Here is a 22257-nt window from a genome sequence, read left to right on the forward strand (position 1 = left end):
TTTCCCTGGGATTTTACAGTTTCTCCTGCCCATTCCTTGATTTTCTCTCTTTATTTGGGGAAATGTGTATCTCTCTATTTGCTCAGGATAGCAGCAAAGGCATGTCTCTTTCTCCTCTTTCCTTGGAATTTTACAGTTTCTCCTGCCCATTCCTTGATTTTATCTCTTTATTTGGGTAAATGTGTATCTCTGATCTCTATTTGCCCAGTATAGGAAGAAATGCATTTCTCTTTCCCCAGGATTTTACAGTTTCTCCTGCTCATTCCTTGATTTTCTCTCTTTATTTGGGGAAATGTGTATCTCTGATCTCTCTTTATTTGCCCAGTACAGGAAGAAATGCATTTCTCTTTCCCCGGGATTTTACAGTTTCTCCTGCTCATTCCTTGATTTTATCTCTTTATTTGGGGAAATGTGTATCTCTGATCTCTCTTTATTTGCCCAGTACAGGAAGAAATGCATTTCTCTTTCCCCAGGGTTTTACAGTTTCTCCTGCCCATTCCTTGATTTTCTCTCTTTATTTGGGGAAATGTGTATCTCTCTATTTGCTCAGGATAGCAGCAAAGGCATGTCTCTTTCTCCTCTTTCCTTGGAATTTTACAGTTTCTCCTGCCCATTCCTTGATTTTATCTCTTTATTTGGGTAAATGTGTATCTCTGATCTCTATTTGCCCAGTATAGGAAGAAATGCATTTCTCTTTCCCCAGGATTTTACAGTTTCTCCTGCTCATTCCTTGATTTTCTCTCTTTATTTGGGGAAATGTGTATCTCTGATCTCTCTTTATTTGCCCAGTACAGGAAGAAATGCATTTCTCTTTCCCCAGGATTTTACAGTTTCTCCTGCTCATTCCTTGATTTTCTCTCTTTATTTTGGGAAATGTGTATCTCTCTATTTGCTCAGGATAGCAGCAAAGGCATGTCTCTTTCTCCTCTTTCCTTGGAATTTTACAGAGTTTCTCCTGCCCATTCCTTGATTTTCTCTCTTTATTTGGGGAAATGTGTATCTCTCTATTTGCTCAGGATATCAGCAAAGGCATGTCTCTTTCTCCTCTTTCCTTGGAATTTTACAGTTTCTCCTGCTCATTCCTTGATTTTCTCTCTTTATTTGGGGAAATGTGTATCTCTGATCTCTCTTTATTTGCCCAGTACAGGAAGAAATGCATTTCTCTTTCCCCAGGATTTTACAGTTTCTCCTGCCCATTCCTTGATTTTCTCTCTTTATTTGGGGAAATGTGTATCTCTCTATTTGCTCAGGATATCAGCAAAGGCATGTCTCTTTCTCCTCTTTCCTTGGAATTTTACAGTTTCTCCTGCCCATTCCTTGATTTTATCTCTTTATTTGGGTAAATGTGTATCTCTGATCTCTATTTGCCCAGTATAGGAAGAAATGCATTTCTCTTTCCCCAGGATTTTACAGTTTCTCCTGCCCATTCCTTGATTTTATCTCTTTATTTGGGTAAATGTGTATCTCTGATCTCTATTTGCCCAGTATAGGAAGAAATGCATTTCTCTTTCCCCAGGATTTTACAGTTTTCTCCTGCTCATTCCTTGATTTTCTCTCTTTATTTGGGGAAATGTGTATCTCTGATCTCTCTTTATTTGCCCAGTACAGGAAGAAATGCATTTCTCTTTCCCCGGGATTTTACAGTTTCTCCTGCTCATTCCTTGATTTTCTCTCTTTATTTGGGGAAATGTGTATCTCTGATCTCTCTTTATTTGCCCAGTACAGGAAGAAATGCATTTCTCTTTCCCCAGGGTTTTACAGTTTCTCCTGCTCATTCCTTGATTTTCTCTCTTTATTTGGGGAAATGTGTATCTCTCTATTTGCTCAGGATAGCAGCAAAGGCATGTCTCTTTCTCCTCTTTCCTTGGAATTTTACAGAGTTTCTCCTGCCCATTCCTTGATTTTCTCTCTTTATTTGGGGAAATGTGTATCTCTCTATTTGCTCAGGATAGCAGCAAAGGCATGTCTCTTTCTCCTCTTTCCTTGGAATTTTACAGAGTTTCTCCTGCCCATTCCTTGATTTTCTCTCTTTATTTGGGGAAATGTGTATCTCTCTATTTGCTCAGGATATCAGCAAAGGCATGTCTCTTTCTCCTCTTTCCTTGGAATTTTTCAGTTTCTCCTGCTCATTCCTTGATTTTCTCTCTTTATTTGGGGAAATGTGTATCTCTGATCTCTCTTTATTTGCCCAGTACAGGAAGAAATGCATTTCTCTTTCCCCAGGATTTTACAGTTTCTCCTGCCCATTCCTTGATTTTCTCTCTTTATTTGGGGAAATGTGTATCTCTCTATTTGCTCAGGATATCAGCAAAGGCATGTCTCTTTCTCCTCTTTCCTTGGAATTTTACAGTTTCTCCTGCCCATTCCTTGATTTTATCTCTTTATTTGGGTAAATGTGTATCTCTGATCTCTATTTGCCCAGTATAGGAAGAAATGCATTTCTCTTTCCCCAGGATTTTACAGTTTCTCCTGCTCATTCCTTGATTTTATCTCTTTATTTGGGGAAATGTGTATCTCTGATCTCTCTTTATTTGCCCAGTACAGGAAGAAATGCATTTCTCTTTCCCCAGGATTTTACAGTTTCTCCTGCTCATTCCTTGATTTTCTCTCTTTATTTTGGGAAATGTGTATCTCTCTATTTGCTCAGGATAGCAGCAAAGGCATGTCTCTTTCTCCTCTTTCCTTGGAATTTTACAGTTTCTCCTACCCATTCCTTGATTTTATCTCTTTATTTGGGTAAATGTGTATCTCTGATCTCTATTTGCCCAGTACAGGAAGAAATGCATTTCTCTTTCCCTGGGATTTTACAGAGTTTCTCCTGCCCATTCCTTGATTTTATCTCTTTATTTGGGTAAATGTGTATCTCTGATCTCTATTTGCCCAGTACAGGAAGAAATGCATTTCTCTTTCCCTGGGATTTTACAGTTTCTCCTGCTCATTCCTTGATTTTCTCTCTTTATTTGGGGAAATGTGTATCTCTGATCTCTCTTTATTTGCCCAGTACAGGAAGAAATGCATTTCTCTTTCCCCAGGGTTTTACAGTTTCTCCTGCTCATTCCTTGATTTTCTCTCTTTATTTGGGGAAATGTGTATCTCTCTATTTGCTCAGGATAGCAGCAAAGGCATGTCTCTTTCTCCTCTTTCCTTGGAATTTTACAGAGTTTCTCCTGCCCATTCCTTGATTTTCTCTCTTTATTTGGGGAAATGTGTATCTCTGATCTCTCTTTATTTGCCCAGTACAGGAAGAAATGCATTTCTCTTTCCCTGGGATTTTACAGTTTCTCCTGCTCATTCCTTGATTTTCTCTCTTTATTTGGGGAAATGTGTATCTCTCTATTTGCTCAGGATAGCAGCAAAGGCATGTCTCTTTCTCCTCTTTCCTTGGAATTTTACAGAGTTTCTCCTGCCCATTCCTTGATTTTCTCTCTTTATTTGGGGAAATGTGTATCTCTCTATTTGCTCAGGATAGCAGCAAAGGCATGTCTCTTTCTCCTCTTTCCTTGGAATTTTACAGAGTTTCTCCTGCCCATTCCTTGATTTTCTCTCTTTATTTGGGGAAATGTGTATCTCTCTATTTGCTCAGGATATCAGCAAAGGCATGTCTCTTTCTCCTCTTTCCTTGGAATTTTACAGTTTCTCCTGCTCATTCCTTGATTTTCTCTCTTTATTTGGGGAAATGTGTATCTCTGATCTCTCTTTATTTGCCCAGTACAGGAAGAAATGCATTTCTCTTTCCCCAGGATTTTACAGTTTCTCCTGCCCATTCCTTGATTTTCTCTCTTTATTTGGGGAAATGTGTATCTCTCTATTTGCTCAGGATATCAGCAAAGGCATGTCTCTTTCTCCTCTTTCCTTGGAATTTTACAGTTTCTCCTGCTCATTCCTTGATTTTCTCTCTTTATTTGGGGAAATGTGTATCTCTGATCTCTCTTTATTTGCCCAGTACAGGAAGAAATGCATTTCTCTTTCCCCAGGATTTTACAGTTTCTCCTGCCCATTCCTTGATTTTCTCTCTTTATTTGGGGAAATGTGTATCTCTCTATTTGCTCAGGATATCAGCAAAGGCATGTCTCTTTCTCCTCTTTCCTTGGAATTTTACAGTTTCTCCTGCCCATTCCTTGATTTTATCTCTTTATTTGGGTAAATGTGTATCTCTGATCTCTATTTGCCCAGTATAGGAAGAAATGCATTTCTCTTTCCCCAGGATTTTACAGTTTCTCCTGCCCATTCCTTGATTTTCTCTCTTTATTTGGGGAAATGTGTATCTCTCTATTTGCTCAGGATAGCAGCAAAGGCATGTCTCTTTCTCCTCTTTCCTTGGAATTTTACAGTTTCTCCTGCCCATTCCTTGATTTTATCTCTTTATTTGGGTAAATGTGTATCTCTGATCTCTATTTGCCCAGTATAGGAAGAAATGCATTTCTCTTTCCCCAGGATTTTACAGTTTCTCCTGCTCATTCCTTGATTTTATCTCTTTATTTGGGGAAATGTGTATCTCTGATCTCTCTTTATTTGCCCAGTACAGGAAGAAATGCATTTCTCTTTCCCCAGGATTTTACAGTTTCTCCTGCTCATTCCTTGATTTTCTCTCTTTATTTTGGGAAATGTGTATCTCTCTATTTGCTCAGGATAGCAGCAAAGGCATGTCTCTTTCTCCTCTTTCCTTGGAATTTTACAGTTTCTCCTACCCATTCCTTGATTTTATCTCTTTATTTGGGTAAATGTGTATCTCTGATCTCTATTTGCCCAGTACAGGAAGAAATGCATTTCTCTTTCCCTGGGATTTTACAGAGTTTCTCCTGCCCATTCCTTGATTTTATCTCTTTATTTGGGTAAATGTGTATCTCTGATCTCTATTTGCCCAGTACAGGAAGAAATGCATTTCTCTTTCCCTGGGATTTTACAGTTTCTCCTGCTCATTCCTTGATTTTCTCTCTTTATTTGGGGAAATGTGTATCTCTGATCTCTCTTTATTTGCCCAGTACAGGAAGAAATGCATTTCTCTTTCCCTGGGATTTTACAGTTTCTCCTGCTCATTCCTTGATTTTCTCTCTTTATTTGGGGAAATGTGTATCTCTCTATTTGCTCAGGATAGCAGCAAAGGCATGTCTCTTTCTCCTCTTTCCTTGGAATTTTACAGTTTCTCCTGCCCATTCCTTGATTTTCTCTCTTTATTTGGGGAAATGTGTATCTCTGATCTCTATTTGCCCAGTATAGGAAGAAATGCATTTCTCTTTCCCCGGGATTTTACAGAGTTTCTCCTGCTCATTCCTTGATTTTCTCTCTTTATTTTGGGAAATAATAATAATAATAATTTTATTCTTATATACCCCCATACCCTTCGAGTTCTAGGCGGTTCACAACAATTACATTAGGATCCGCATTGACATGCCGATTTACAACAATTTATTAGATCAACAACACATTTAGCTGAACTTGGCTGATGCAGAAGGGAGAGGGTGGAAGAGAGGGAAGAGAGCGTTTAGGAGCCCAGTAATGCTGGAAGGGGGGCGGTTACGGGTCTTGTTTGTTGAATAGGTAAGTTTTGAGTGTTTTTCTGAAACCGAGGTAAGTGGGGGCCTCAAGTATCATTTGGGTGAGCCATGGGTTCATCTTGGCTGCTAGGAAGGCAAAGGTTTTGTCTAGGAATCTATTGAGATGACAAAGCTTTAGCGAGGGGTAGGCGAACAGTTGAATTCTGCGGGATTTTTTGCTGGTGCAGTAAAGGTTAAAGAGGGGGTTTATGTAACTTGGCGAGAGGCCATTTACCGATTTGTAGCAGAAGCATGCGAATTTGAAGAGTACTCTGGATTCGAAAGGCAGCCAGTGAAGTTGGTGATAGAAAGGGGTGATATGTTCCCATTTCTTTAGGCCATAGATGAGACGAACGGCGGTGTTTTGGATCAGTTTTAGTCTCCTGGTAGTTTTCTTTGTGGAGTTCAGGTAGATAATATTACAGTAGTCCAGTATACTGAGAATGGCAGATTGCACTAGTAGGTTGAATGCGTTGTTGTTGAAGTATTTTTTTATGGTGCATAGTTTCCAGAGTACCGAGAAGCATTTCCTGACGATGAGGTCGGTGTGAGTTTCTAAGGATAAATTTTTATCGAGCGTGACTCCTAGAATTTTTACTGTGTTTTCGAGCGGGAAAGTCCTTCCTTTCAGTTGAATTGTGGTATCCTTGATTTTGTCGTTGGGGGTGGCAAGGAAGAATTTTGTTTTGTCGGAGTTTAGTTTCAGCCTGAATGCTAGCATCCAGAGTTCAATCTGGTTGAGGATGTTTGTAATGTAATCGAGTAGTTCTGGTGAGAGACAGGTAAAAGGGATGAGTATTGTGATGTCGTCTGCATAGATGAAAAATTTGAGCTTGAGGGTCAGTAGGAGGTTGCCTAGGGAGGCCAGGTAGATGTTGAACAGAGTGGGGGATAGTGGGGAGCCCTGCGGGACCCCGCAGGTGTTGTCCCAGCTGTACGAGAAAGAGTTGTTCTGGAGTACTTTGTAGGATCTATTTTTTAGGAACCCCTGAAACCAGTTGAGGACCTGATCAGAGATGCCTATGTGTGTCAGACAATCCAGGAGAATGGTGTGGTCGACTAGGTCAAAGGCACTGCTTAGGTCTAGTTGTATGATCAAGGCACTAGAGCCTTGGCTAAAGAGTGTGTGGAGGTGGTCAAGAAGGGTGGCTATGATGGTTTCAGTGCTGTGGTCTGTGCGAAAGCCTGATTGATAGTCGCTTAGGATGTTGAATTTATCTAGGTATGAGGAGAGTTCAGCATTTACCACCCCTTCTACTATTTTGGTGAATAGGGGGATGCTTGCGATCGGTCTGTAGTTGGATGGGGAATTTGGTGATTCTTTTGCATTTTTAATAATAGGGGTAATCATGATGTGACCTTGCTCTGGCGGGAAGTTTCCTGTGGATAGAAGGGAATTGATCCATGTCATCATGTTTGCTTTGAAGTGGCTCGGGGCGGTTTTCATGATGTTTGGGGGGCATGTGTCCAATTTACAGAAGGAGTGGGTGTATTTGTTGTAGTAAGTGTTAAAGGTTTGCCAGTCAATTGGTGAGAATTGTGTCCAGCTAAGGTTTGTTCTGGATCCTGGGTCAGGGTCTGAGTAAGATGTGTCCGTGTCTGGGAGAATGGGGAATTGTTCGAGGGAATTGGTCCTAGTAGGTAAAGTTGATCTTAATGTTTGAATCTTGTTGTTGAAGAAGTCTGCCAGGGAGTTGGCAGTTGGAGTGGATTCTTCATGGATGTTTGTGATGGTATCGATGTTGTATAGGTCACTGACCAATTTAAATAGGTTAGTACTGTTGGTCTTAATGTTGCCGATTTTGAGGGAGTAGAAATTTTTTCTTTTTTCCTTAGTGAGGTTTTTGTAATTATTTAGTTTTTTCCTCCATGCCAGTCTGTGTTCTTGGGTTCCTGATTTCCGCCATAGTCTTTCTGCTTTTATGAGATCCTTCTTTAATAGTAGCAGTTCTGGATCGAACCAGCCTTCTTGGTTTGTATTTCTTATTCTGCGTGTCTTGATGGGGGCAATCTCGTTTAGTATATTTGTGCTCTCCTCGGTCCAGGCGGTCATGAGTTACTCAGTTTCTACGGTTTGGTTGGTGTTTGTTTCGAAACGGGACCAGAAATCCACTGGGTCAATCTTTCCTCTGGTAGAGTGTGTTTTGGTGATTCTAGTTTTGTGGTTTTTGGGGGGTTTGAGTTGGCATCCTATTGTGAAGGTGTATAGATGGTGATCTGACCAGAGAGAATCAGACCAAGTGCCTTGTTTCCAATAGAATGTGGGGCTGGCCTGTTCCTTGGAGGAGAAAGTTACTAGGTCTAGTTGGTGACCTCTTTGGTGGGTTTTGATAGGGGGTTGTTTGGCGAAACCTAGTTGGGTGAGCAGTGTCCATAGGTCCGATATTTCTGGTTGATCTGTTTGCTCAAGATGGATGTTTATGTCCCCACATAGTAGATTGTAGGGGCTTGTTAAGGAGTTAGTTAGAAGGGATTCCGCGAAGTCCTCTTTGGTCAGGGACCATTTTTTTTGGAGGGATGTAAAATAGAGTGATGGTTAGCGAGGCTGGTATTGATTTTGCGGTTAGTGAGATGGTTAATATTTCTGCGTTTGGCGAGGATATTGTGTTGACAATGGCACAATTTAGCTGCTCTTGGTAGATTGTGTATCTCTCTATTTGCTCAGTACAGTGATGTCAGCATGTTCAGAAATGTTTGAGACACTTGTTTTTACTGTTGTTTGTTGTTGTACTGTACATTTGTTTCTCTATGCAAGAACCAACAATATTCTCCCATCATACTGGGATTGAACTTTCCCTGATATCTGCTTTCCATCACCTTGATATCTTGATGAAATTTTTCCCCATGCTCATCACTGACATCACCAAGATTGGGTTGGAAGAAGTAGAGATGAGAATATAAGAAGTGCATTTTAAGTGACATTCTGGCACCCATTAGCTGATATGCTGTCAGCATGTTCTCAAGCTCAGCATAATTCTCTGAACATAAGAATTGCTACTGCTGGGTCAGACCAGTGGTCCATCGTGCCCAGCGCTCACGCAGTAGCCCTTTGGTCAAAGACCAGTGCCCTGAGTCTAGCCCTACCTGTGTATGTTATAGTTCAGCAGGAACTTATCTAACTTTGTCTTGAATTCCTGGAGGGTGTTTTCCCCTATAACAGCCTCTGGAAGAGCATTCCAGTTTTCTACCACACTCTGGGTGAAGAAGAACTTCCTTACGTTTGTACGGAATCTATCCCCTTTTAACTTCCCAAACTGCTAATTCAGCTGGGTTCAGCTTTTGTTTGAACTCATCATCAAGGATCAGATCACGGATTTTGGGTCCAACAAAAATACCTTTGATTTTGGCTTCACTTTCCTCAAATGTACTTCTTAGGTGCTGAAATGCATTGCTATTTCTGTCCTTCACCATGACAGAATTTTTCAGCAGACCCAGTTTCATGTGAAGTGCTGGAAGACAGATTTTCTCACAATGTACTAATGGCAGGTGCTTCACATTGTATCTGCCAAGTACAGATTCATCTTGGTTTAGCCATTGTTTCTGTCTGTAGTGGTTGGCATCATCATGACTGTTCCAAAGACACAAGAAGCACATGTATTTGGTGTACCCCAGTTGCTGCCCCAGAGGGAGTAATACAACTTTGAGATCACCACAGAGGTTCCACTGGTGATCTGCTTAGCGTGTGAGTTTTAAAAGTGTCTCTATCGACTCATACGTTTCCTTCAACCCAACTGCATGAGCAACAGGAATAGATGTCTTCTGGTTTCCATTATGTAAAAGTACTGCTTTAAGGCTTGCTTTGCTTGAATCAATGAATAGTCTCCATTCATCAGAAACATGTTCATATCCCAGTTCGCGCATGAGACCATTAATATCAGTACAGAAACAAATATTTCCTTCCATTTGGTAAAAGGAAACCAGGATGGTGTGATGATCACAGAAAAAAGATATTTTGGTGTCCTGCCTTAAAAGATTCCATTGCTTCAGCCTTGAACCCAACAATTCTGCTTTCTCCTTAGACAGTGACAAGTCTCTAACCAGATCATTAAGATCTTGAGTTAGCAGATGAGGTTGTTTTTCATCCACTTCAGGTTCATACAATTCCTCCACAGCAGCAGAGGCACATTCTTCATCTGAACTTTTGGCACATTGTGCTGCAAATGTGGAAGGAGGAATTGGAACTGGATTCTCCGAGTCATGAGGAATGGGTTTAATTGCTGACGGGCAATCAGGATACACAATTTTTGATTTATTCCTTTGTGAGTCCAGCAATTTTTGTCATACAAAAATAACAGTCAGTGATGATTTGTTAGTTCACGCCATACCTTAGGTACAGCGAAAGGCATCTTCTTCCGTTTCCCATTCAGCCACTGTGTTAACAGTGCAGCACATAAGAGGTACCCACGCTTTATCTTGGTTGCCAACTTTACAGCCAAACTAATCCTTGTATGCACTTTGAAGCCTGCTGGACAGATTCTTTCACTGATCTTGTGCAGTAAATTGTCCGCCACCATAACAGAAATTATCAGGATGGTTAACATAACTTTGTTCATAATAATTATAATATCTTAGACAAAACCAAACAAAATATAAAAATTCACAGGTAGATAAAGCAGCACAATCACTTTTTAGTATAAACTTTCAAATTACTGGTATATGTGATAGATGAGCTGTCCTAAAATGCAATATTGTGTTACAGAAACTTCTCATCTAAAGACCCTCATTCATCAGCCTAACAGATGTAACCTGGACAGACACCATCTGGTTGGACCACCTGAGGGCCAACTTTCAAATACTAAGGAGCAACCCACACCCTCACACATCTACAAAACATAGAAAGGATGACCCAACAGCAACCTTCAGACCCTCCCTTAACCCTACAGAATTCTGGTCTCTATTCGACCTACTATCCAACCCAAACAGAAATAGATTTCAACACCAACTGGATCACCCTCAGCAATCAGATCCTAGAAAAAATCGCTCCACTAAAGAAAGGCAAAAAACAATACATAATAGACGGGTGGTACGACATGGAACTAACCGCACTTAAAAGAAAAGCACTCCAACTCGAAAGAATCACTAAGAAAAAATGACATGCCATCTACTCCAACAAAATAGGATCCCCCACAACGAACAGCAAAGAACTTTTCAGATTAATCAACTCACTACTTGAAATTGAACGCCACACAAGATCCTCCTCCACACAACTACCAATCACTGAGAACTTCACACTTTACTTCAAGTCAAAAATTCTCAATCTCAGAACCTCCTTCCAAAATACACCATCCAGCAACTCCCCAACAACCACACCCACACACTTTAACTCAATCCCGACAGACATGAACCGGAGCCACTCTGATTCAATCCCAGTAGACAGGAACTGGTTCCACTTTGAGCCTCCTAACTGTTTCCTATTTCTCAAGCTCTATAATAAATACGCCAAAACCTTCTGCCGCCTAGCCAATTGCCCACCCACAATCATGAGAGCAGCCCCCTCCCCCTTCAAGGCCATGCTCTTTAACTGGATCTATCATCTAATGGCAAACGGCAAATTCCCAACCCACCTTTGCCACATCCTCATCTCACCCATTGTTAAGAACCGCAAAGAACCCATATCAACAACATCCAACTACAGACCAGTAGCCAACATCCCCTTCTTCACCAAATTGATGGAAGGTCTGATCAACACTGCCCTCATGAACTACTTAGATAAATTCTCAATACTTCACAAATACCAATCAGGATTTTGCTCACATCACGGCACCGAAACAGCCCTAGCCTCCATCATAGATCACATCGCTCAACTACTCAGCTCAGGGAAACAGGCATTAATACTCCAATTCGACCTTGGCAGCACCTTCGAACTGGTGGACCACGACATCCTACTCAGCTGTCTAGATAGGTTTTGCTGGCCACGTACTCAACTGGTTTATTATTACAATACCAATGCTTCATGGTAGCGTTATTGATGAAAATGATATAAACACAAACTGATGCATACCTTAAAAACAGGATGTGATAGACAAACATGTTTTCAGATTTACAGTCGGCATGTGGCCCTTATTAAGATACAGGTGACAGAACTCCAGTAGCAAAATGCTTGTTGACCAGTGTAATAGTGTGATGTTACCATCTTTAGAATTAAGACTAATGTAGCCCAAAGAGTTAATAAAATTACTCAATGGATTTAGTGCCATATTAAACAAGAGTGGTGACAGGGAATCTCCTTTAAATGTGCCTTGTTGAATCTTGATGTTAGGAATGACAAACTGTCCATCTTTATACTTGGTGTGGTGAACCTGATGTACTTGACCTCAAAATGTGATGTATTCAATGTTTCTTCTCCCCAACAGATGTGAAGGGTCACCAGAAGTAAGCAACTAGCAGCAGTAGCATGGAAGAGCAGAGAGCACGCTGGGAGCGCAAACGCAGCCGCACAGCTAAAGAACTGGTGGAAACAGAGCAAAAATATGTAGAACTACTTGATGGGATGAGCATGGTAAGAGAGAGCCTCCCTCCATGACTGGAGGAGTGAGAACCAGAGTGATCAGGATCCAAATCCTGCCATGCTCAGAGTCCTGACATCACCCGTCATACTTTATGTTCCTCAAATCAAAACTTACTGTCTATCCCATCACTACGATACATTAACACTATGCGTACTAGTATTTTTTCTGTTACGGCGCATACAATCTGGAATTCGGCACCAAATCACATAAGAGAAATTGCATCCTTCGATAAATTTGAAAGCTGTTTAAAAACCTTTATTTTTAAAGATGCTTATGATGTATGATAGTTTTTTTAAGGACGGCAATGAACATAAGAATTGCTGCTATTGGGTCAGACCAGTGGTCCATCATGCCCAGCAGTCCGCTCCCGTGGTGGCCCCCAGGTCAAAGACCAATGCCCTAACTGAGACCAGCCCTACCTGTGTTTATTCTGGTTCAGCAGGAACTTGTCCAACCTTGTTTGAATCCATGGAGGGTGTTTTCCCTTATAACAGACTCCGGGAGAGCATTCCAGTTCTCCACCATTCTCTGGGTGAAGAAGAACTTCCTTACATTTGTACGGAATCTATCCCCTTTTAACTTTAGAGAGTGCCCTCTCGTTCTCCCTAGCTTGGAAAGGAAACTGAGAAGATAGTTTTTAATCAAATCTCTGACTTCATCGAAAAAACAAACATTCTTCACCCAAACCAAACAGGTTTTAGGCAACACCACTCAACTGAACATTCATTAATAGGCATGTCCACAATAATTCATTATTTTCTAGATCATCATCAATCTGTTCTGTTAATCTCATTAGACCTCTCATCAGCCTTCGACACCATCGATCACGTATTATTACTACACAGACTTCAATCAATAGGAGTTACTGACCAAGTGCTCTCTTGGTTTCAATCTTATTTTTCAGATCGCTCCTCCTCAGTTTGCTTCAATAACTCTACTTCTAATGTTTCTTCTACTGTTAATGGCGTCCCACAAGGTTCCATACTGTCTCCTCTTTTATTTAATATATTTCTTGCACCTTTATTAACGTTATGCCAATCTATTGGTTTCAATGTCTTCGCTTACGCTGACGACATCCAACTCTTGCACCCTATTGATATCGATAATCCATCAAATACCTCAGAAATTAATGCGAAATTAGAGAAAATTCACACTTGGTTAGATACAAATAGGCTCGCTCTAAACACTAATAAATCTAATGTACTGCTGTTTCCGTGGAAAGACAATCCCAAACTTAAATTCCCTATTATTATCAAGAATCATTCCTTACAAGAAGTAATAAATATTAAAATACTAGGAGTTATTTTTGATCATAAACTTTCCTTTCATAATCATATTAGCTATATTATATCATCATCTTTTTTTAGGCTTCGCCAAATTCGATCTGTTGCTCAGTTTCTTAATAATAAATCCCTCAATATTCTCATCCACTCATTCATCATCTCAAAAATAGATTACTGTAACGCTCTGTTCAAAGGCATAGCCCAAAAGGAAATTAAACGCTTACAAATTATACAAAATACCGCTGTTAAGCTCATTTTCAAAGCAAAAAAATTTGATCACGTAACTCCACTTCTCAAGGAAGCTCATTGGCTTCCTGTTGCTCACAGAATCATCTATAAACTTAGCCTTCTTACTTTCAAATCCTTATCTTTTAAAACTCCGGCCTTTATCTATAATCTTCTAATCCCTTACAAAACAAATAGGACTCTTAGATCCACTGATCAACATCTGTTAACAATTCCATCTCTCAAAATTATAAACACACGACGTCAATATATTTTCTCTGTTACCGCACCCCAAACCTGGAATTCTTTACCTTATTATTTAAGACAAGAATCTAACCTAGGAAAATTTAAAAGTAACCTGAAATCTTTTTTATTTATTGACGCCTTTGTAAGTCAACAATAATTTTACTATAAAATAACTTCAAGATTATGCTCTTTTCCTTCCCTTATGTACTTTCCCTAAATGTTTTACCCACCTTTTTATGAAAATGTAACTTCTATCCCTCCCTTACCGTAATTGTTTCTGGTATTGTCAAAAATGTTTTGTTTGTTTTGTCCACACTCTTAATCTGTATTACTTTTAACTTGTATTTTGAGTTGTACATCGCTTTGAATTAAGATAAAGCGATTAATCAAATCCAAATAAACTTGAAACTTGAACTTGAAACTTACTGCGCTAGTACATGAGTGGGTACCCTCCCCCAACTTACCTAGTTTAAAGCCCTTCGGAGTAGGTGGGCTAGTCGATGTCCGAAGACGTTCTTGTCTCTCCTTGTCAGGTGGAGTCCATCTGGTCCCTGCAGTCCCTTTAGTGCCTCTCCATGGTCCAGGAAGCCGAAGTTCATGTCCCTGCACCATTCATGTAGCCACTCGTTCGTCCTCTGGATACACTCCTCCCTGGCTCTTCCCTTGTCTCTTACAGGGAGGATCGAGGAGAAGACCACCTGCGCTCCCATCTGCCTCAGCTTCTCACCCAGGGCTCCAAAGTCCTTAGGTATGTTCTCTGGGGTGTTCCTGGCAGTGTCGTTCATACCAACGTGAATAAGGAGCATGGGGAAGTAGTCCTCGGGCTTGATGAGTTGGTCCAGGCAGGCGGTTACATCCCGGATCTTGGCTCCTAGCAGGCAGCAAACCTCTCTCGACTGCATATCCGGTCTGCAGATTGGTCCCTCGGTGCCCCTCAGCAGGGAGTCCCCAATGACTACTACTCTGCGCTTCTTTGAGGGGAGCTGATCAGTTGTCTCTGGAACTGGGACTGTCTGAAGGTTGACCTCATGTGCCTCGCTCGCGGGTCCTTCCTGTAGTATCTGGAATCTGTTCCTCAAGGTTATTAGTGGGGTCGATGTAGGGCTGCCCTGTGTGCAAGAGAAGGAGACAGGAGAAGAAAAAGAAGAAGGTCTGCCGTGTTTTCTTGTGGAGGAGGTTACCAGCTGCCAGGAGTCAGCGTCCCCATCCTCCTCCTGCACCCCAGTCGTTGGTGCCAAAGTTGTAGGTTTGGTCAGTTTGGGCGTCTCGAGGATGATCTTGCCTGGCTCCTGCTCGGTGATCTGGGACAGTTCCTGGATGACCTCATCGATGAAGGCCTCGTCCTCCCTGATGCTCCTCAAGCGCTTCACCTCCTGTCTTAGGCTCGTCTTGCGTGAGGGGAAAGAGAGAGAAGGGGCAGATGATGGAAGTGTAGAGAAGGGGGAGAGAGAAGAGAAGAGGGCAGATGATGGAAGTGGGGGGAAAGAGAGAGAAGGGGCAGATGATGAAAGTGGGGATAGAGAAGAGGGCAGATGATGGAAGTGGGGAGAAGGGAGAGCAAATGCTGAATGGAAGTGGAGAAAGAACACATACTGGATGAAAGGAGGGATAAAGAAAAAGGACATATGCTGGATGGGGGAAGAAGATAGAGTTAGTGAGATAGTGGAGGGTGAAGGAAAGGGGTGGCATGCTGTGGGTAGACATAGTGAAAAAAGGGAATTTGAAGACTGCGTAGTAAGAATGAATTTAATTTAGATGGACGCAGAAAATAAAGAAGGAAGACCAGAGAAGGAAAGTGAAGAGAGAGAGGAGAGAGAGAGAGATGCCAGAGAACGGGGAAGGAGATAGAGATATCAGATCTGAGTGGAGGAAATGAGAAGAGAGAGATGCTAAAAACCACAGGGGGGAGGGAAAGAGAAAGATGCCAGACTATGAGGGAACAGAGGGAAGATGATAGATGCCAGACCAAAGGGGGGGGTGGTCTAGAGGAGAGATGGCAAGGGGAGACAGACAGTTTCTGGAAGGGGCAGATGCTGGATTGAAGAGACAGGGCAGACGCTGGAAGGAAAAGAGTAAAAAGAAGATAAAAGCAGAAACCAGAGACAACAAAAGGTAGAAAAAAATCATTTTATTTCTATTTTGTCATTAGAATATATCAAATTTGAAATATGTATCCTGCTAGAGACATAACTGGGGACTGCAAAGCTCAGGCAGTGCTTCTTTAGCTTCCAGCTGGCTTAGGGCTCTCTCGGACCAAGGGGCATTCCCCTAACACTATTCCTGTCATGTGTGACTGCAGTATTCTGTTAGCATGATATTTCTGTGTAGCATTCTATAATAATTTGGCTAGTTCAGTTTTCTTGATAGTAGAGGGGATATATGTGAAGGGGAGGGGAGACAGAGGTTTTGTTGGTCCTTGCTCTGTATATTTATATTTATAAAATGACAATTGTACAGAATATTGTTTCTTTTTATACTGTAAAATCAGGGCACTGGATCCCAGGCTAAAGAGTGTGTGTATGTGGTCTAGGAGGGAGGCTATGATGGTTTCGGTGCTGTGATTGGAGCGAAAGCCTGATTGGTTGTCATTTAGGATATCGAATTTTTCTAGGTATGTGGTAAGTTCGGCGTTTACCACCCCTTCTGCTATTTTGGTGAATAGCGGGATGCTTGCGATAGGTCTGTAGTTGGATGGGGTGCTTGATGGTTCTTTCTTGTTTTTTATGATAGGAGTTATTGAAATGTGGCCTTGTTCTGCTGGGAAACTGCCAGTGGTTAGTAATAGGTTTACCATGCTAACATATTGGCTTTAAAATGGATTGGAGCAGTTTTCATAATGTTAGGGGGGCAGGTATCCAGTCTGCAGAAGGAATTAGAATAATTGTTAAAATATGTATTGAAGGTTGGCCAGTCGATATTTGTGAATTGATTCCAGCTTAGGTCTGTTCTGGATCCTGGGTTTAGTTTGGGCCTGTCTGAGTTTAGAAGGATTGGGAAGTCCCCGTGGGGGTTGGCTGGGGCAGATATTGATGATCTTAATTTTTGTATCTTTGTGTTAAAGAAGTCTGCAAGGGTGTTAGCGGTTAAAGTGGATTCATTAACACAGGTGTCGGTGAGAGTTTCAAGGTTGTAGAGGTCGTTGACCAGTTTGAACCTGAGCAGTGCTTTCGATCTAGTCGACCACGACATTCTCCTAGACTGCCTTGCCTACATTGGCATCTCCGGCCAGGTCCTTAACTGGTTCAACAGGTTCCTACGGAACAGATCTTACAGAGTATTTAAAAACGATTCTCTCTCTTACTCCTGGGAAAACTCCTGTGGTGTGCCACAGGGCTCCCCCCTGTCCCCCACCCTGTTCAATATCTACCTCGCCTCCCTAGAAAACCTCCTGCAAAGCCTCAAGCTAAAATTCTTTATCTACGCGGACGACATTACCATAGTCATCCCTCTAACCAGTTTCACTCAAGAACTCCTTAACTCCCTCACAAGCATACTTAGATAGAACTCTGGATGCTATCCTACAGATTAAAACTAAACCCAGACAAAACAAAATTCTTCCTAGCAACCCCCAAAGATAAAATCAAAGACACCACAATTCAAGTAAAAGGATCCACATTCCCCCTCAAACAAACCTTAAAAGTACTGGGTGTAACACTGGACAAACATCTATCCCTCGAGAAACACACTGATATCACAGTCAGGAAAAGTATCTCGACACTATGGAAACTCCGCACCATAAAAAAATACTTCGACGATTCTTCATTCCGCCTCTTAGTACAATCCTCCATCCTCAGCATACTGGACTACTGCAACATCATCTACCTGAGCTCCTCAAAGAAAACCATTAGGAGACTAAGGATGATCCAGAACACTGCTGTCCGCCTCATATTTGACCTGAAAAAATGGGACCATATCACCCCTTTCTACCACAAACTCCACTGGCTCCCTCTAGAATCCAGAATCATATTCAAATTCGCCTGTTTTTGCTACAAAACAATATTTGGTTTATCCCCAAGCTACATCACCCCTCACTTCACCCTTAACCACAACTATAAGAACTTCCGTAAAATTCAACTCTTTGCCTTCCCCTCCCTAAAACTATGCCACTCAAAAAAATTCCTCGACAAAACCTACGCCTTCCAAGCCGCCAAATTAAACCCTTGGCTAGCCCAAATGGTCCTCAAGGCCTACAACTACCTCGACTTTAGAAAATTACTCAAAACTCACCTATTCCGAGACCAAGACACTGAATGCCCCTTTCTATCCTCCTCCTCCCCCCTTCTGATCTACTCCCCTCCCCCATCTCCCCCGTCTCCCTCCTCTCCCCCCTACTTCTCTCCTTGCTGTTCACAACTCTACGATCAATTTGATATGTAACCACTTGTAACTACTCTCTCCTGCTGTTTGCAACTCTATGATCAATTTGATATGTAACCACTTGTAATCTCTGTCTAACTAATGTGAACCGCCTAGAACTCTTCGGGGTATGGCAGTATACAAAAATAAAGTTATTATTATTAATAAAATATGTTCAATATAAAATCATAACTGAGACTTATGCGGATGGGATCAGATGGTTTGTGGGGACTGAGCTTGCGGAGACAGGGCGGAAATGTGTTTTTTAAATTTCAATCTTAGTAGTTTGCCGGTCCACAAAATAATTCTTTTATTTCTGCCGGTCCACGGGTGTAAAAAGGTTGAAAAACACTGCTCTAGAGCAGAGTCAGCAGCTGCGCTGAGGTGCAGGAAGGTCCCCCGATAACTCGTCTGCCGGCTTTGCTCCGGAAGAAGTAAGATATGTCGGAGGGGGTGGATCCGGCAGACGCAGTCATCGTGGGTCCTTGCTGCAACTCTCTGCGTCTGCAGGATAAACCCCCTCTGACGTAACTTCTTCCGGAGCAAAGCCTGGAGTCATTGTGGGACCTTCCAGCATGCAGCTGCCGACTCTGCTCCAGACCTAGTATGTCAGAGTGGGTTGGACCAGCAGCTGGCAGCTACAGTCATCATAGAAACATAGAAACATAGAAAAAAGCAGCAGAAAAGGGCTATAGCCCACCAAGTCTGCCCATTCCAAGTATCCCCTCCCCTGAATTTACTCCCTTAAAGATCCCACGTGAGTATCCCATTTTCTCTTAAAATCCATCACGCTGCTGGCCTTTATCACCTGGAGTGGGAGTCTGTTCCAATGATCCACTACTCTTTCGGTGAAGAAGTACTTCCTGGAGTCACGAGAAAGGAGCAGGACTGCTGGAATGAAAGAGTGGTGCAGGGAGAGAAAGGGGGCAGGGTGGAATGGAAGGGTGGTGCTGATGGAATTGATGTACAGGGAAAGGGGAAAGAGACATAAGGGGGAATGATACTGGATGGAATTGGATCGGAGGGAAAGAAAGGGGGCAGATGCTGATTGAAGAGGGGTGGATGGAGAGAGAAAGGGCAGACATTGGATGGTAGTGTGACGGGTAGAGGGGGAGCCTATGCTGGATGGAAGTACAGATGGGAGAGATAAGGGAGCAAATGCAGGAAGGAAATGGGAGGAGAGAAAGAGGGGAGCAGACGATGGAAGTGGACAGAGAGAGGAGAAGGTACTAGATTGAAGGGGTAGAGAAAGAGGGCACATGATGGAAGGAGGGGATAAATAAAAGGAGGGCACATGATGGGGGGAAAAGGATTGAGTTAGGGAAATACTGGAGGGGGTGAGGGAAAGAGGTGGCGACAGTAAAAAAGGAAATTGATGAGAAGGTAGTAAGAACGTAATCTAGATGGATGCAGAAAATAAATTGAAAAGGAAAATGAGGGAAGAAAGGGATTGCAGGGGAGAGGGAAGGAGAGGAGAGAGATGCCAGACCAATGGGAGTGAAAGGAGAGACGGAAGGGGGAGGCATACAGTTTCTGGAAGGGGCATAGGAGAGAAGATGCCATATAGGGGCAGAGAGATGGCAGACAGTGGATGGAAGAAAGAGAGTAACAAGAAGATGAGGAAAGCAGAAACTAGAGAAGACAAAGGTAGAAAAATTTTCTATTTATTTATTGCTTTAGGAGCCATGTGTCACTGTTTCTGTGGTGTTGCATTGTATGCAGAGTCCAGCTTCTTGCTGGTTCAATTTAACATTTGTCAAAGTATTTCTATTTTATCCCCCCTTTTACAAAACTGTGGAGCGTTTTTTAGCGCCAGCCGTGGTGGTAGCAGCTAGAATGCTCAGAATTCTATGAGCGTCAGAGCTGTTACCACCGTGGCTAAAATCCACACTACAGTTTTGTAAAAGGGGGAGGGGTTAGTTCGTGATGACATATTCCATACTAGGCGAAGGTGTTTTCTGTGTTCTGTGTGTTCGAAAGACATGGTTTTCTGTTAGGATTGACGGTGTGGGATTGATTTGTACTAATCTGGCTTGTTTAGTTTTACAATGGGTGTATTGATGTTGTACTGCTCACTGCATATGTATGATGCTGCCTTTTCCTTGTTACTAAAAATCATGTTTTTCGTACAGATGGAGGGGGTGGCAAAAAATGATGGGCCCCCGGAGTCACATATGCTAGGTGCACCACTGACAGAAATAAATAGAAATAAGCTTTACAAATACCGAGTGGATTTAGAGATTGCTTCTGTGTGTGCGAGGGAGAGGACAGTTTACCAGCATTAACGTGTGTCCGGATAGGTGAGAGGCTGTGTCTGTGAGAAGATAGAGAGATGAGCAAGAGTCCAGAGGAAAGAGAGAGAGAGAAGGGGGGGGGGGTCCAGGCTCCAGAGAGAGAGAGAGAGAGAGAAGGTGTTGCAGCGAGGAGGCTTTAATAGGTTGGAATCTTATTCTAAAAATAGAATCTATTATATTTCCCAGTATCTTTCTGTTTATAATTTGTAAACTGTTTGAAACAATGGTTAGTTTAATTGATAAGGAAGGTGTGACACTTGCAGGAATGGTAGATGGAATTAGTGTGACTGGCTTCTTTGTCCCATTCAAGTAGCCTATCTTCTTGATAAACGATCTAGTCTGGCTGGATGCTTAATGTATGTGAATTCTGTGCAGGAGAATATAGGGTCTATCTGCATCAACATTCCAGAGTCATGTCCCATAGGCCTCTGCTGACCTTGATTAGGCCAACAGAAAATGATGACAGTTAGCAATGCTAGGCTGACACTTATATTCTCTCAATTTCTCAGTTAAGTCAGTGTATGGGCATGTCTGTGTGTCTAAGTCCCTCCTCTCCTTGCCAGTTCACATAAGAACTTAAGAGTTGCCATACTGGGATAGACCAAAAGTCCGTCGGGCCCCATTATCCTGTTTCAACTGTGGCCAACCCAGGTCACAAGTACCTGGCATGATCCCAAGGAGTAAAACAAATTTAATGTTTTTCTTAGAAATAAACAGTGGATCTCGCCCCTGGGCTTCTAGGCTGGCTGGGCCTGCTCCTGCTGAAATCTCCTGGAAACATTCCTGGGCTTTGAGGACTGCTGTCCCAAGAGCTATCTTCCTCCACTGGTCACTCCTAGAGCGCCTTAACTTTTGCTGGACCCCTAGTGCAGATTTTACCCCAGAGGCCTTGCTCCTCTGCTTGGCCCCTGGTGCCGATCGCATCCTGTAGGCCTTATTCCTCTGATAGCTCCTGGTGCTGGTTGGAGGCCTCTGGGTCTTCAAGAGGAGCCTCTTGGGTGTTTCACTGCTGGTGTTCAGATTACCAGCCTCATAATAGGGCTCCTTCCAGAGGGCTACTTCTGCTCTTCCCTGCCTTAGAGCTTCCAGCTCTCTTAAGAACTCTGTAGTCACATCAACAGGGGCAGCTGCTCTAACCACTAGACCACTCCTCCATTACACTGTCGTTCATTTTATTTCTGTTGTTCACACCTTGTCAAGGTATTTTAAATCTGGAAATATAAGTCATAACTTTGACAAAGAACAAATTAATCTTTATCTTGAATTTTTCCTCAGTACTTTGTGCAGATTCTCAAAGCAAAGGGAATCTTACAGCAGGATGTGCGAGAGAGGATTTTTGGGTCACTTCAGTCCATATGCCAAGCAAATCAGTAAGTAAATCCTGCCTCACCCCACCCCCACCCTCATTATATCTCATGAGAGGAACCATGTAACACTGGGATACCCTCTCTCCCTTCAGTGTCTCAAGAAATATGGAACTGAAGGGCCCCAAATTCCAAAGACATGCTACACTTCCCCTCCCCAGAAATTTGGGAGGGATTTTATAACCCTGGGTTACTTTCTTAGTTTTTGGCAGAGCATTCTTTCTTCCTATTCCTCTCCCCCCCCCCCCCCCCCCAGCCTCCCAGGTTCCTATGTGATGAATGAAAAACTTATGGACTGTTTGGTGATACTCTGCAAAATCAGATCATTTGTTTGATTCCTTTGTATTCATTCAGATTTCTATACACCAAGACAACATATGGTGGCAACTTCAATAACAGGAGTAATGATAGATTTTATTTTTGCTTAATACCATTCTACCAAAAGT

At 42.3% G+C, this 22257-nt stretch overlaps 1 protein-coding gene and 1 long non-coding RNA gene across 4 annotated transcripts in view; one reads left to right on the plus strand and one right to left on the minus strand.

Moving 5' to 3' along the window:
- Positions 1-22257, minus strand: part of LOC117357288 — a 101895-nt gene that overhangs the window by 36085 nt on the left and 43553 nt on the right. The window lies entirely within an intron of this gene.
- Positions 1-22257, plus strand: part of ARHGEF39 (Rho guanine nucleotide exchange factor 39) — a 127451-nt gene that overhangs the window by 35742 nt on the left and 69452 nt on the right. For all 3 annotated transcript variants that reach the window (XR_004538779.1, XM_033937598.1, XM_033937591.1), the window contains exons 2-3: positions 11888-12033; positions 21723-21817. Coding sequence is in view for 2 of the 3 variants with exons in the window: in XM_033937598.1 (XP_033793489.1) it covers positions 11929-12033; positions 21723-21817 (200 nt within the window). In the remaining variant the exon portion in view is untranslated. The remainder of the gene's footprint in view (positions 1-11887; positions 12034-21722; positions 21818-22257) is intronic.

The sequence above is a fragment of the Geotrypetes seraphini genome, chromosome 1 (genome assembly GCF_902459505.1).
Source record: "Geotrypetes seraphini chromosome 1, aGeoSer1.1, whole genome shotgun sequence".
Taxonomy (NCBI): Eukaryota; Metazoa; Chordata; class Amphibia; order Gymnophiona; family Dermophiidae; genus Geotrypetes; species Geotrypetes seraphini.